The sequence below is a fragment of the Pecten maximus genome, chromosome 17 (assembly GCF_902652985.1).
Source record: "Pecten maximus chromosome 17, xPecMax1.1, whole genome shotgun sequence".
In the NCBI taxonomy this organism is placed as follows: Eukaryota; Metazoa; Mollusca; class Bivalvia; order Pectinida; family Pectinidae; genus Pecten; species Pecten maximus.
In genome coordinates this window covers 2437098-2454187 of record NC_047031.1, presented here as the reverse complement: position 1 = coordinate 2454187, position 17090 = coordinate 2437098, and the positions used below count along the sequence as shown (strand labels likewise).

The following is a 17090-nucleotide window of genomic DNA, read 5'->3' as shown; positions in this document are numbered from 1 at the left end:
ACAGCCCCTTATGGGTGCTAAATGCTGTCTTCTCTTTGTCTGATGGTTTCATTCTACATTGCCAATAACCACTAGCGAGGTCAAGAGTACTAAACCACTTAGCCCCAGCTAATGTATCCAAAGCATCATCTATCCTTGGCAAAGGGAACGCATCCTTCTTTGTGACCGAATTTAACTTACGATAGTCTATACAGAAGCGGACAGAACCGTCCTTTTTTGACACTAATACCACAGGAGCTGCCCATGGGCTATTACTTGGCTGGACAACACCATCACCGACCATTTTGTCTAACTCCTTTTCTACTACAAGTTTTTGAGCTGGTGAGATACGTCTAGCGGGTATTTTAATGGGAGGTACATCCCCAGTGTCTATACAATGTTCAACCAATCTAGTTTGACCTATTTCCCCTTTTGGAGTTTGGAAAATATCCTCGTACTCAACTACCAAATCTATAGCTCTGTTTTTCTCGGATGAAGACAATTCCGGTGAGAACCTATCTACTACTGGTTTTAAATGCTCAGGTAGGGACCTAGGGTCTTTCCTCTCCATGTCTATTGTGTGAACCATGCCCACAGGCGATAACTCTCCCACAATGGTGTTATGTTGCAACCTAATGCCTTGGGAGCTGAGGTTCAATACAGAGAGGTTAATCTCTTTCCGCGTGGTATCTACTAAGACCTTTGCCATCATTAACCCCTGATTAGCTATGTGTGAATTGGGTTCTACTACACCCTCTGTTCCATCAATAGCCCCGTCTACATAACCCTTAATGTGACATTCTGAGTTAGCTGACACAGAAACTGTATTACACACCCTAACACGAGCACACCCATTGTACCCTTCAGTAGCTAGATTGACACATTGACCCTCTAACCTAAGAGTCTTATCCCTAAAATGAATTTCACCTCCCTGTTTGCTCAGGAAATCTACACCTAGTATTCCTGACAACTGGTCTAACCTAGCCACTATAGCCTCCTGCTCATAAACCAACTTGCCTACCTTAATCCTAAAGTTGGCTTTACCAGCCACTGCTAACTTGTCACCTGAGGCTGAGAACAGCACAATACCACTGCTTGTTAACTCTGGTCTTCTATCAGTTGGGATAGAATTGTATAGATCCTGAGTAACAATTGTTACTGCTGAACCAGAGTCCACCAGATACCTAAAAGTTTTGCCACACACTGAAGCATCTATAAAGAGACAACCTCTGACAATAGCATTTAAGCTAACCTTCCTAAGCCCTTCTGATCCACTACCAGATGACTCCTGCTCATCCAGATTGGTATGATCACCGGCCAAACATTCGGCCTCAAGCTTGACCGGAACTAGTTTTTTGGTTCCTTTAATGTCAGAACATAGGGACACTCTGCTACAAAATGCCCCGTTTCCCCGACACCTATAGCATCGGCTTTCATTGCCACGATACTGATTTTGGCCTTGACCTTGATTCCTATCTTGACCTTGACCCCTATCTTGACCTTGATTCCTACCTTGACCTTTGGGAGAACCTCTACCTCTCCTGTTTCCTCCCCCTCGAACAGCATTAACTAACTGCTTCCCAAGGGTTTCAAAACCTTCACACAACATAGTAGCTAGTTCAGTATTCTGCCTATTAGTGGATGGACTATTCTCCTGGACAACTTGTATATGACCTTGATCGACCTCGTCGACATAAGCCCTTGGTTTCTTTTCAGGAGCACGTAACTCCTTGTCAAAAGCCTCAAACTCAATGGCAAGAGTGATTGCAGCCTCTAAAGAGGATGGGTGATGAAACTGTACATGTCTTTTCATATCAATATTGCTCAACCCATGAATGAACTGATCAATCACATGGACCTCTGAGGAATCAGCCGCCATACCAGGGAATGCTAAACCAGCCAACCGTCTTAGTTCCCGGCCATAACTAACTAGACTCTCTTTCTGACTATGAGTCCTATGTTTCAGCTGACACCTATAGGCTGTTTCTCTACCTGGGGGATCGAATTGTGCCGCTAACACATCTCTTAATTTCCCATAATCCCCTACCTGAGCCAGGGTCAGAGTGCTAAAAACTTTTTGAGCGGGTCCCCTTAGACTCATGGCTAATTGTTGTGCTTTTTCATAATTTCCCCACTGATTCCACAAGGCCACTTGCTCAAAGTGTAGAATGTAGTCATTAAAGTCACCAGATCCATCAAACTGTTGGGGGTCTTTCTGTTTCCTATGTACTCTTGGTAAACCACCAGAATTCCCATGATCCATATACAAGGAAGAACCCGTACTAGTATCCTGAGGGGGTCTTGGAGTGCTTACGGGGGTACTAGCATATGGAGTGCTTACGGGGGTACTAGCATATGGAGGCGGGGTGTATGAAAAGACCGTCTCCTCTATTTCACTGGGTCCTGTGTATTCCTGTACCCTAGAATGTCTGAGCCGCGGTGGGGGTGTTTCAGGTACAAATATCCTATCACTCGGACCATTCATCCCAGAATGTAAAGGCTGACCACCACAGGCCCCCCGGTTACCATCAAGGTACGACTGTGCGTCGTCCGCTTTGTCTACCCCACTAAAGGACACGAGTTTGGGACGAGCCCCTGTGCATGCCCGATTTCCTGCATACCTATGACCATCACTGTACATGTAGGTCCCCTGTTCTACGGAGTTGGGCCCGTATGTAGAAGATGCAGTGCTAACACAACTATCTCCCGGGATTCTACTTGTAACAGTCGAACATGGAGGAGTTGTAATACTAGTAGTTATACATGTTGTAGTAGTAGGAATTGACCACGTGTACAATGCCCCCGGACCCCTAACGGGTACACCTGAAATATGTTTATCTGCCATCACTTCAACTCAGTTTTCAACAATTTTATCGCACCAAAATTTCAAAAATGCCCAAAACGGGTTGCCAAGATCCTGGTCACGGCACCAATGTAAAAGGATCGGCTTTTCACCGCAAACCGACACCTTTAAAATATTTATACCCAGGTTCGGTGATCTTGGGTCCGTCAGGGTCTTACTTTCTGAGCCATAATTTGTACGTGAAGTCTGGCAAATAAACACAAACTCAAGATATATCAAGTTCAGGTAGTTTTATTATACAACACTAGTAATGTGTAAAACACACTGACATATAGACAAATTATACCACTCTGTCATACACTCCAACACACATACTCTGACGTGACAGTAGTGTCTAGTGAACTCTCGGCCACATGGTCCTAGTTCTAGAAAATACTAACGGCTACACGGCCATACTCCTATATGATAGACGACGGTATAAAAACCTACAAACAATTCAGAGTCGAAATATACTGACGACTACATGACTGACGTGAAACCTACCCCTAATGACTGTGACTGGTAAGCTATTCTATTCCCTATACCCTAACATAATTAGATCTAGCAACACCCTACATGATCTACCTACAGCTATTCCTATCAGGGAAAGAGAGCCAAACCAGTCTTGTCAAGACTTTAATTCTGACTGCCGAACAATAGCGATGCACCGGCTTAAATAGGCAACCGCGGCGATCCGCACGTGCAATATTCGCGCCAAATTGTTCGGAACACTTCCGCTGCTAGAGTAAATCCAGAGTTCCGAATGGTATAAACTTCCGGTATAGGAACACATGGATAACCCAGATTACGGTAAGCAGACGACAGCCAAAATCTACCTAACGATTTTCCTCAACTTCTACAACATAATGAAGTGATTCAAGTGAAGTTCTATTTTTTATTCACAGCAATGTTTTCTCCTATATCTGTCTTAGATTTTATATGTATGTTTTCTGTTATATAACATCAGTAGACAAAAGATCATAGATGGAATAAATGAAGGTTATTCAATTAATGGTGGACACCAAGATCCCTCTTGAATCTCTTGTATCATTTTATTCCAAGGTCCTTTTGCTTCGGAGAATATTTTTATGTTTTATTTCAAAATAAGTTTATACCTACAGTACATTGTATGTGTCAGCCTATATCTATGTGTAGGCCTGGTATATATCTGTGTGTAGGAGGTATATATCTATATGTAGGAGGTATCTATGTACGGGAGGTATATAACTGTGTGTAGGAGGTATAATATAACTGTGTGTTGGAGGTATATAACTATGTGTAGGAGGTATATATCTATGTGTAGGAGGTATATATCTATGTGTAGGGGGTATAACTATATATTTACATTTGGATGGCAAAGCCATGATATAAACAAACTAAACAAATTTGCAGTCTATGAGAGTATAACTGACACCCAAAGCGTGACACCATTCTATGCATAACTGACACCCAAATCGTGCATTCAGGTGTTATTCATACGCGACCTGAGGTACGGACGGGATACCCCGGAACTACTTGCAACCAATGTAAACAAATGGCATCTTATCATTGCTCATCATGCTATCGCAGGGATCACTTTGGGCAGAGATTTGGGGATTTTTACCAATGTTTTTCAAAAAAATCTCATTAAAAATTCAAAATTGTACCTCTTTATACAGACAAATCTCATAGGAATTTTGCTAATCTCATAAAATCTCCCATAGGTTTTAAGAGCCAGAGTTATCCCTGCTATCGGATAGAGTACGAGACCAGAAAACAAATTCTTAAAATGTAAAACGAAAATAAAGGTAAGAATGGTTAACAATTACGAAAATGGAAATAAAACAAGATTTAATAAACGCATATGTTGACAGATATTTGTTCCGGGGCCAGAGTGGAAAATCATTACACACCACATTGTTTGCGCGCCACCGCCATCCAGTGTTTGAATGACAAAAAATTTGAAACCCGACACATCATGTTTATGTCAAATCATAAGAACGAGGCTTCTCTCCGGTCCTACAATAGAACAGTTTCTTCTTCACAAAAGAAAGCATCAAGTGGTGCATTATCGTGTCTAACGCATCCTAAATTTGAAACAGCCATGGTACCCGTCACAAGCAACGTTGTCGCTGAAGCTCGTCTAACTCCCTCGGCCACTGTCACTTCTCTCATTGGTCGTATCCCTGACACCGGTGCTGTTGTAGCTACTATAAACTGTAATGCTGCTTCCATGCAATCAAAGAACATGTTTACACCTGGTTTTTTGGCGAATTCCACTTCCTCCCACTGCACATTCAACTTTCATAGCTAAACTCTGTCAATGCTGTCAGCCGTTGCGTGCGCGTGGTGACGGGTGAAATTTCCATCCGCAGAATTGTTCCGGATGGTAAATTTTTAAAACAAAATCCGAAATCGTTAACAAACTGAATAATTCATCCGTATATTCTGAAATACTGACTACCAATATTATTGATATTGTTATTAAAATATCTGATGATGTTTTCAGTATTTTTTTAATTATTTCCACGCACTCTTTTTTTTTTTTTTTTTTTGCCAATCAGCACGTGAATCACAATAGGCTGTTCAATTTGTTGACCTCTGACAATGGAAACGTCGGTAAAAGTAAGATTTTAAATTATAATGAAAATTAAAGTTGAAATCGAAAAGAAACTAATATAGAAAACGTAAATATAAGCATTAAACTGTCTTTTTATGGATTATATGGTCTATATAGATGCCAGAGCTTTGCAGACAATCATTTCATAATGCGCGCTAAATCATTTCATAATGCGCTAGCGCGCATTATGAAGATTGTCTGCAAAGCTCTGGCATCTATATAGACCATATACCGTAATCCATAAAAAGACAGTTTAATGCTTAAATGTAGGAGGTATATATCTATGTGTAGGAGGTATATATCTATATGTAGGAGGTATATATCTATGTGTAGGAGGTATATATCTATATGTAGGAGGTATATATCTATATGTAGGAGGTATAACTATATGTAGGAGGTATAACTATGTGTAGGAGGTATATATCTATGTGTAGGAGGTATATATCTATGTGTAGGAGGTATATATCTATGTGTAGGAGGTATAACTGTGTGTAGGAGGTATATAACTGTGTGATGGAGGTATATAACTGTGTGTAGGAGGTATATAACTGTGTGTAGGAGGTATATAACTATGTGTAGGAGACTAGGAGGTATCTATATATATGTAGGAGGCATAACTGTGTGATGGAGGTATATAACTGTGTGTAGGAGGTATATAACTGTGTGTAGGAGGTATATAACTGTGTGTTGGAGGTATATATAACTATGTGTAGGAGGTATATATAACTGTGTGATGGAGGTATATATAACTATGTGTAGGAGGTATATATAACTGTGTGATGGAGGTATATAACTGTGTGATGGAGGTATATAACTATGTGTAGGAGGTATATAACTATGTGTAGGAGGTATATATCTATGTGTAGGAGGTATATATAACTGTGTGTTGGAGGTATATATAACTATGTGTAGGAGGTATATATAACTGTGTGTAGGAGGTATATAACTGTGTGATGGAGGTATATAACTATGTGTAGGAGGTATATATCTATGTGTAGGAGGTATATATAACTGTGTGTTGGAGGTATATATAACTATGTGTAGGAGGTATATATAACTGTGTGTAGGAGGTATATAACTTTGTGTTGGAGGTATATATCTCTGTAGGAGGTATATATCTATGTGTAGGAGGTATATATCTATGTGTAGGAGGTATATAACTATATGTAGGAGGTATATTATAACTGTGTGTAGGAGGTATATAACTGTGTGTTGGAGGTATATAACTATGTGTAGGAGGTATATATAACTGTGTGTTGGAGGTATATAACTGTGTGTAGGAGGTATATATCTATGTGTAGGAGGTATAACTATGTGTAGGAGGTATAACTATATGTAGGAGGTATAACTATGTGTAGGAGGTATATATCTATGTGTAGGAGGTATATATCTATGTGTAGGAGGTATATAACTATGTGTTTACTGAGATGATAAAAGAGCTTCCAATAATGTGTCAAAACTTTCAAGTAATCTTTGCACTTCCTCACATCCTCATAATTCTAATATATGAGTTATTGTTTCTGGCTCAGAGTTGCATTGTATACATAATGGGGAGATAACTAGTCAAATTGTAAAAAAGAAATGAGTTAGTTGTTAGAGTAAGCATCTTTTACCTTTTTATATCCATGTATGCTCTTCAAATCTTCAAAACATAACTCTTTTCCTAAATATGTGAGTTATATGTAACCATCATATTGTCATTCATGTTGCTTATATTTCCCCTAATACAATGGTAACATACATGTAACAGATAGTTTCATAATTTAGTTCTTCATATTGTATACCATCAAATTCTTCATATAAACAGTATATATTGACCTACAGGGTATGTGTTCATTGAAATTGGATTATTATTGCCTTTACATGTATAAAGGTCAAAAAGAATTAGATTGAATCAAGACAATTGTGTTACTCCAATAACAGTGATATCATGGACACCTGAAATGTACAAGTCCAATTTCTACTCGCCTTTGTTGTTCGCTGATTATGGTTTACTATTGAAGAATGATGTTATTGCTTTAATTAAAGATGAATTTTTCCATAAAGAGGATGTATGCTTAATTAATCTGATGCAAAATTGGTTACCCAAAAATTCTTCTTTTAATTAATCGTCAACAGAAGCATATGTGCAATGGTTACATTAATGAAATTTTAATTGGATAATTAGATATTTTTTGGAATGTGAAAAAAACCCAACAAAAATACTGACAAATCATATTAAAAAAAAACTAAAACAAAAACAAAAAAACAATTCATAATTGTAAGCATATTTATTTTCAGTTAAAACTTGGAATTTTTATAGGGGACAAGAAAATATTTAAGTTTATCAAAAAGTAAGTTTAAGTGATCGAGAATCAGCATTTTGGAGGTATATACATGTACACTGTACATTAGATGTACTAGCAGTATTTATCAGGTTACAGCTCACACATGTACATCAGGTACAAACCTATACATCAGATTTACTTCCAGTATGTATCGGGTTACAGTTATGTAACATATGTACATCAGGTACAGGTCTGTACATCAGATGATGTTGAAATGTAATGTATAAGGTGTAAACCATCTTAACACTACTTTATTTTTTATTTTTTGCCAAAGCCATGAAGTATATGTCATTGTATCTGTAATCTCTAAAAGTAAGAGTAGTATTGTATTTAACTTTTAAGTTGAGGATTCATAGTAGATAATTCTAAACCAGTGTACTTGATGGCTCAGTTCATTTAAGGAAGGTAAGTCATCACCCACACAATGTAGTTGACTAATAGGAACATTAGTAAAAAGAATTTGTATACAAAGTGCTGGTAAATCTAAATGTTGGTAAAACTGACAGGCAGAGCGAAAAATCAGGGAGATGGAGAAGGGATGTCAGCAGAATTGATGGATCACCATGCAATACCCAAGTGAAAACATTAATAAAAGCTGGAACTGGCAAAGTACAAAATCAACTTGTTAAACTCTTTTGGTCACAATTGCTTGTAAATTATGCATTATCACATATTTTTGTTTTGTTTCTCAATCTATTTAAAAAGTGTGTTATAAGCAAAATTAATATGATTAACTACACATTATACAACACAATTTTAAGTACAAGAAGTATGTAGCAAAAAATAAAATAAAAAATTTGATACATTATAATGATTCCACTTTATGAAATAAATATAAACATATTTTTTTGAAAGTCAAAATAGCTAACTTCAGTATTAATTTTGGTTAGCTGTTTATTTTTAAATTATATCTTCGGAAAATTTTCATTTAATCTAATTATCAATATCTTCAGATAATTCCATTAAGATCATATCAATAATTGCAATCATATAAGATCTTTATAAAGAAATGTATTAATATCTAATAAATAAAAGATTTTTAGTGATAAATACATCTGTTACATTAAACTTTCAGACAATTTGGTAGGCACATAAAACAAGCTGGTAGGGCTTGGCACAACCACCTGTATTAACTTGCATTTTTGTATAATTATCATGCAAATTACATTATAAATGTATCTGACTGACATTATGACAAGATAACTGAATAATTTAACATACACCATCATATATAATGTACCGATCTTCATGGTATTCATGCCAAAATTGATATTAGATTATCTATGTTATATAATCTAAGGAAATAACATCATCCTTATTATATTGTCCAGGCTGATATGCACCTTTCAATCACATTTTTTTAATAAATCTAAGATATTTACTTGAAGTAGAAGTTGTTCTTAACCTTCATGAACATCATGTAATAATAATAATTGATAACTTTTAAAATTGTGTTAAAATGTAATAACACAAATATAATACAGTAGCTGTGATAATCTACAATTATGTTTGGAAAATGTACTTATCATATGTGTGATGTATTCGAATATTTAATAACAGAACAGGCTTTCTCCTTATCATTCCATGTACATTGTGCAAGATAAAATCAGTACTATGTAAAAGTAAAATAAAACATGTTGAGAAATGTACAGAAGCAAGATCTTTGATAAATATACATCTATACCGTGACTGTTAATTAAAGTTTTTGAGAAGAAAAAAATATATAGTTATAGTTTCTGTGTACGTGTAGTTTAATTTTTATGGGTATATTATGGATATTATTGTAACTATTTTGAATAGGTTTGAATAACAAACCGATTATACAGTTCAAATTTACCTGAATATTGCGTTTACACGGAAATCGCATTATGATACACTTCTACTTTCACTTTTCACATATAATGGCCAAGTTACGTAACTGCGGCGAATTAAGTTTTTCCATATACCAGGGCCATTCGGAACACCTTGCCCGATTACTGTGCCTCCCACAAAGCGGAAGTTCCGTGTGGTCTCCGCACAGCGCTCTCGAATGACGCAGCTTCCACGAGATCACGCGACGAATTGACAAAGTGTATTTCACAAGGAAAACGTCGACTACTACTATATATACATTCTTTCCTGTGTGTTCCGATTAAAGAAGCGAAAGGATCTGACAACAAGACGAGATATGGCTACAGGTACTCCTTTATATACTATGATGTCTTATTTGACCTGATTACAAAGTTTCCTGTCGTGTAACGGTGTACCTAATGAGTGACCAGGGAGTGTCCAGGGACATTTTGCACGCCCAGGAATTCGTTAATGAAGATTTTTTAATAATTTTTTCTGTAACATACTTTTGAGACCATTATCTAACACCATGCAAAATTTCACTTCGATCGAATGATTACATAATATGGAAATGCACCTCTGAAGTTGCAGTGCAGCGTGCACTCGGGTGTCGGGCGCGCCCAGGAATTCGTTAATGAAGATTTTTTTTAAAAAAATTCTGTAACATATTAATAACATCATTATCTAACACCATGCAAAATTTCACTTCGATCAAATGATTTTATAATACGGAAATGCACCACTGAAGGTGAGCGTGCATTTGAGTGTCCGGGGCGTATTTGACACGCCCAGGAAGCCGTTATTGAAGATTTTTTTTTTTTTTTTTCGGTAACATACAGATTATACCTATATCTAACATCGTGTATAATTTCACTTCGATCAGACGATCGCATAATACTAAATTTTGCCATTAAATCTTACGAAGTTACGATGAAGATGGCCTGTATTACGGCTGCGCTCGGCACATGAGTACCAGGGAGGTTTGTACAAGCCCAGGAAGTCGTTGATTTATATTTCTTGATTATTTTTTCTGTAACATACAGATTATACTTTTATCTAACATCGTGCAAAATTTCACTTCGATCAGGCGATTGCATAATACTAAATTTTGCCATTAAATCTTACGAGGTTACGATGAAGTTGCCCTGTATTACGGCTGCGGTTGGCACATGAGTGTCCAGGGAGGTTTTTACACGCCCAGGAAGCCGTTAATTTATATTTTTTGATTATTTTTTCTGTTACATACATATTATACCTTTATCTAACATCATGCAAAATTTCACTTCGATCAGACGAGTGCATAATACTAATTTTTACCATTAAATCTTACGAAGTTACATGGAAGTTGCCCTGTATTACGGCTGCGGTTGGCACATGAGTGTCCAGGGAGGTTTTTACACGCCCAGGAAGCCGTTAATTTATATTTCTTTATTATTTTTTCTGTAACATACAGATTATATATTTATCTAACACCATGCAAAATTTCACTTCGATCGGACGAGTGTATATTATTGTATTTTGTTACTGAATCCAGCCTTAGGTGATCACTTCATTGTCCGGGCCATTTTATATCTACCTGTGATCTGACAAAGTAATCCCGTAGCACCGCCCACCTGCGGTGTGACCGGTAATTGTATTGGTTTACATAACAACTTGACATGTCCCTGTTAATTGATATATAACATATTGCAACCCGGAATAAAATATAAATAAAAACTTACTATTTCATCAGTTAAGATTATTCCTTCAGTTACAGTTTCAGTTCCGTAATTAGAACGTTTAATAACATCGTAAACTTTGAGTTCTAAAATAAATACGAAAATCATACATTCCAAGTTAAATACTAACATTATTTTTTTACAATATAAATAGTTTTAATGAGTGACAAACCCGCGTGTTCGGCTAATCTAGCTAGACACTCGCTAGATAACGTACAATCAGAGGCAAAAATATATTGTTTTAGTATTCTAGTACAATTAACGACTTAAATAAAAAAATAAATATAGCAATTATTTATCAATCTCCTGCAAATCAAATAGAATATAACGCATTATGACAGAATTAATTGTAACGTTATAACTCCGTTGCCATACCTGATAAATGTATTAAAATCGGCTATAGACTTATTTAACATGCCCGTATTCTGGTTCGCCCAATAGGAGAAAGTCGGAGGTTTGATTTTTGCGGAAAGGTTATAACAATGTAAATTGTAAATAGAAAAACAACCAAGGACCTTTAGGGTCGTTCAAGGATTACCACACATATAATCAGGAGAATTAATTTTAAAATTTGCTCTGAAAAGGTCATAGTTAAGAGAGCTAGCACGGTTCTTCAAACGGCTATGCATTATTTTTAACATGCGGGAGCCACACACCAAGATGCCTTTATTATTGGACATTTCCTAGGTATATTTCTTTTAATGAACTTCTAAGTAGACGAATCCTTTAATATCTGGATCGTTCCAGTTTGATGGACGACGGAAAGAAGGAAATACGCATATTTTCTAATCGAAAGTTAGGTTGTCTCAGATGATGGGAATCTAAAATATTACGGATTTCTGCTAATCTTTCTGGCATGATGTCACAAAGAACATTTATATCTATACCATTTTTGGTAGAGAAGAATAAAGACATTCTCTGCGTTTCTTCTATAAATTGGCAAAAGTTCCAGCCTATCACAAGGAGACTTAACACGAACACACCACAGCCTCCCAAAACACATATACGCACTCACCACACGCATGTATGTCGCACGCACGGGAGGCTGTCCTTAAATGACCTTAGCTGTTAATAGGACGTTAAACAAAATAAATCAAACCAAATTATGTACACGTCTCTAATATGTCAATTGTGGAATTCCAAATCTGATACCTGAAATAAAATAATTATAAAAACGTATTATTTCATCAAAACCATGAATACATTCTTACAATTTCGAAGTGATCAATAAATGCATTAATATTTTATAAAACAATAATTGACCGAGTCAAGTGAAAAAGATCATCTATCGGTGACTCCGCCCACCTGCGGTGTAGTCTAATTGGATTAGTTTATATAACTTTGGCGCCTGTCTAGCTGTCAACTAACCCGCGTCTCCGCCTCACTTGTGTTCAATGGAAGACGAGTGACAGGTAACGAAAGCCATCAGTAGGCGGAGTCACGTAACTAACAAATTAGGTGTCGTGCTGTTTGTCCCTCACCATCAGTTTGCTTATTTCTATTCTAATATAAAAAGAATATTTTGTTGCTACCAGAAACATGAAAAAAACAAGTCATCTTATTACCAAATGTAATTTTCTGCATCTTGTACTGCTGCAACAACACGTGTACAAAAATGACCGTTTGTTGCCCGAGTGAATAATCATCAATTACTGTTATTGATGACTACGTAATACCACCAATTGGCTTTTTGAAGTGTAAGTTCTATCGATTTAAGTTGTGCATTTTCGAGATTTTTTAACACATTTCGTGAAGAGGTTGGCTTTGAAAAGGGCCGTTTTTAGAGGTACTGATCGTTTATTGTCGGAACAATGTGGTAGGGTAGGGTTTATCTAGATCCCAAGAAGATGGTTCTAATCACACTAGGTATCAGCCCAATATGGTCGGATAAAAAATAAAATCAGTGGCCTTTTTATTTTGGATATAAGGGACTTAAGATTTTTAATTGATCTGTCCTTGGTTAAACAAATGTAGGAGTATAGTATGTCCCTGCGTGTACAAACTTGTACACATTTATCTTCCCGAAATGACACGAATTATCACCTTTTATTTCAGTTAAAATCCATCGACCGTTTTTTCTATTATTTGATACGAATCTCGTATCATGATTCACAATTTGGTTGCAGACTCTAACTTTGAAATACTGCAATACATTTTGACAGATTATAATATTTTTTACACGCGGACTCCTCTGTACATTCCATGTAAAACATTTATTTCATACAGTTTTCGATGCCATTTCACATTCTTATCCCATATGCACGTTCTTTTTATCATTATATCATTATATCAACAAGTTTTTATCAGTATTTCATTTCGAGTTTCAAACTTTGAAATAGATTTTGAAGAACTGTTTATTGGATATAGGACAGTTTCCAATGCCAGTTGACTGTTTTATTTGTATTTCATTTCAGATTTCAAACTCTCTAATTTATATGATTATAATATACACGCATTTCAAAAGAATCATTTGTTAGATATGATTTTTTTTCTTCCTTTAATTTCTCTTAAAAGTCTGTTGTCTAATACCTTTATTTAATACATTAATGTATCATTTTCTATGTTGTACTACTTGTACTTATACTTCCTTGCTGTGTTAACAATCAATGTTTGAAATGAGAAAAAAAGAAAATAATATACTTACACGAAAGAAACATCTACATATGTGTACATGTATTTGTTTTAATTTACTTGTATACTTTAATTCTTACGACGTTGAAACAGAATCCCATTTTTTAGGCAAATATATCTTTTATAACCAAGAACATCAAAATCATGACAAAACAGTGAATGCTGACTTTCTAAATTACTGTTATGATTCTAAATCTTATTTCTTAATGACAAAGGAGGAAGTTAAGAGGAACTCTTATTGCTGATTTAACCTGGTACGGTCCTGTTAATGTAAATGTACTTTGCAATGGTGACACGAATATCTCCTCAACTGACAATGTAAAAATCGCCAAAGTTGTGCAAAACTTCTTGAGTAGGTCGGGAAGATTCGACTAATCATCACTTCCTATCCCCCCCCCCCCCCCCCCCCCCCCCCCTTCTTTTCATACTATTTTCCTATAATAAAAAAACTGATAATTAAATTAATTAAATTGTAGTCTCCTGAAAAAAAGGGTTCGGCTATACAGCATTGAAGGAATATGATCAAAACTGCTGTGGGTATCCGCTTTAAATTGCTCAGAGATCCCTGTTCATCATTGTCTTATTGAGATTTTCATTTACATAAAATATCATTGTTACAGGCATACACCGAATATAATATTACTTTTGTTGTATATGAGAGAGAGAAATAGACATTCATATATATATATAGTCTAGACATGGCCATTGTGGCAATTGTAATGTTTCTAGTTCCCTATATTGAAAATTTGATAAAATGATATTGTACCTATTCATGTATTTTATTGATATTAATTATTTTTCCCCAGGAATTCATGAGATTACAAGTGACAAAGATGGCGGGACGCTGTTACCTTCAAATTACAGGGGTAGTACAGTATCTCTTCCTACTCATCAAGGTATTTGTTTAAATCTTAGCCTTTTTTTAGAGCTTTGCCACTTAACTTGAAACAAATTTCTTACAGAAAATTAAAAAAACTAATTCATATACATGTAGCTAAAAAGTCATAAAGGTATATATATGTAACTAACCATATGACAAAATCTTAAGTATGCTTTTTAGCCCACCATCATCAGATGGTGGGCTATTCAAATCGCCCTGCGTCCGTGGTCCGTGGTCCGTCCGTCCGTCCCTCCGTCCCTCCGTCCGTCCGTAAACAATTCTTGTTATCGCTATTTCTCAGAAAGTACTGAAGGGATCTTTCTCAAATTTCATATGTAGGTTCCCCTTGGTGCCTAGTTATGCATATTGCGTTTTGAGACCAATCCGAAAACAACATGGCCGACAGGCAGCCATCTTGGATTTTGACAATTGAAGTTTGTTATCGCTATTTCTGAGAAAGTTTTGAAGGGATCTTTCTCAAATTTCATATGAAGGTTCCCCTTGATGCCTAGTTATGCATATTGCGTTTTGAGATCAATCGGAAAACAACATGGCCGACAGGCAGCCATCTTGGATTTTGACAATTGAAGTTTGTTATCGCTATTTCTGAGAAAGTACTGAAGGGATCTTTCTCAAATTTCATATGTAGGTTCTCCTTGGTGCCTAGTTATGCATATTGCGATTTGAGACCAATCGGAAAACAACATGGCCGACAGGCAGCCATCTTGGATTTTGACAATTGAAGTTTGTTATCGCTATTTCTGAGAATGTACTGAATGGATCTTTTTGAAATTTCATATGTAGGTTTCCCTTGGTGCCTAGTTATGCATATTGCGTTTTGAGACCAATCTGAAAACAACATGGCCGACAGGCAGCCATCTTGGATTTTGACAATTGAAGTTTGTTATCACTATTTCTGAGAAAGTATTTAAGGGATCTTTCTCAAATTTCATATGTAAGTTCCCCTTGGTGCTTAGTTATGCATATTGCGTTTTGAGACCAATCTGAAAACAACATGGCCGACAGGCAGCCATCTTGGATTTTGACAATTGAAGTTTGTTATCACTATTTCTGAGAAAGTATTTAAGGTATCTTTCTTAAATTTCATATGTAAGTTTCCCTTGGTGCTTAGTTATGCATATTGCATTTTGAGACCAATCCGAAAACAACAAGGCCGACAGGCAGCCATCTTGGATTTTGACAGTTGAAGTTTGTTATCGCTATTTCTGCGAAAGTATTCAAGGGATCTTTCTCAAATTTCATATGTAAGTTTCCCTTGGTGCCTAGTTATGCATATTGCGTTTTGAGACCAATCTGAAAATAACATGGCCGACAGACCGCCATCTTGGATTTTGACAGTTGAAGTTTGTTATCTCTATTTCTCAAAGTACTGAATGGATCTTTCTCAAATTTCATAAGTAGGTTCCCCTTGGTCCCTTGTATTGCATTTTTGGACCAGTCTGTCCTGAAAACAACCTGGCAAACAAAAAGCCATTATCGTTAAATCTCAAATTTCTTATATAGCTAGGATTCCCTTGTTTGAAAAGTACTGGAGGGATGTCTCAATTTGCACAGATTAGTAAAATGAAGGGAAAAGTAGAGAAAAGATCAATCTGACATGGAACCTATGAAGATCATTCAATGGTGGGCGCCAAGATCCCTCTGGGATCTCTTGTTTAAAGAGTTCTAATCGCAAATAAATTCTCCTATGGAATTTGGAACAGATGGCCATGGGTATAAACCAACATTTTAATGTATCTTTGACAAAAACATAACGGACGTGAGGTTGTGCTCTGGCAGTCAAAGGGATGATAAACCTGTAATGTTTCAAGTTCCCTATATTGAAAATTTGATAATATGATTTTGTACGTATACATGTATTTTAGTGATATTAATTATTTTTTCTCAGAAGTTCATGAGAGTACAGGTGACAAAAATGATGGGAAGCTGTTACCTTCAAATCACGGCCACAGGGATGGTACAGTATCTCCTCCTACTCATCAAGGTATTTGTTTAAATATTAACATTTTTTTCAAGAGCTTTGCCACTTAACTTGAAGCAAATTTCTTACATAATTTTAGAAAACTAATTCATACACTTGTAGCTAAAAAGTCATAAAGATAAATATATATATATATATATATATGAACCTGCCAATATAACAAACTCTTAAGTATGAATTTTTAAAGAGCTCTGAATGCAAACAAACTCTCTTATAGAATTTGGAACAGTTATGTATTGAATATGTTTTGATGGCCATGGGTATAAACAGACATTAATGTAT

The 17090-nt window shown here is 36.1% G+C and overlaps 1 protein-coding gene across 5 annotated transcripts in view; it reads left to right on the top strand.

Annotated features, from left to right (window-relative positions):
• The first annotated feature begins 9770 nt into the window (after positions 1 to 9770).
• The window catches only part of LOC117315014, a 69293-nt gene continuing 61973 nt past the window's right edge, over positions 9771 to 17090 (top strand). For 3 of the 5 annotated variants that reach the window (XM_033869140.1, XM_033869142.1, XM_033869141.1), the window contains exons 1-3: positions 9771 to 9924; positions 14733 to 14822; positions 16716 to 16811. In XM_033869140.1, coding sequence (XP_033725031.1) covers positions 9915 to 9924; positions 14733 to 14822; positions 16716 to 16811 — 196 coding nt within the window. In that variant the 5' untranslated portion in view covers positions 9771 to 9914. The remainder of the gene's footprint in view (positions 9925 to 14732; positions 14823 to 16715; positions 16812 to 17090) is intronic. The other 2 variants (XM_033869143.1, XM_033869144.1) reach the window with 2 other exon arrangements.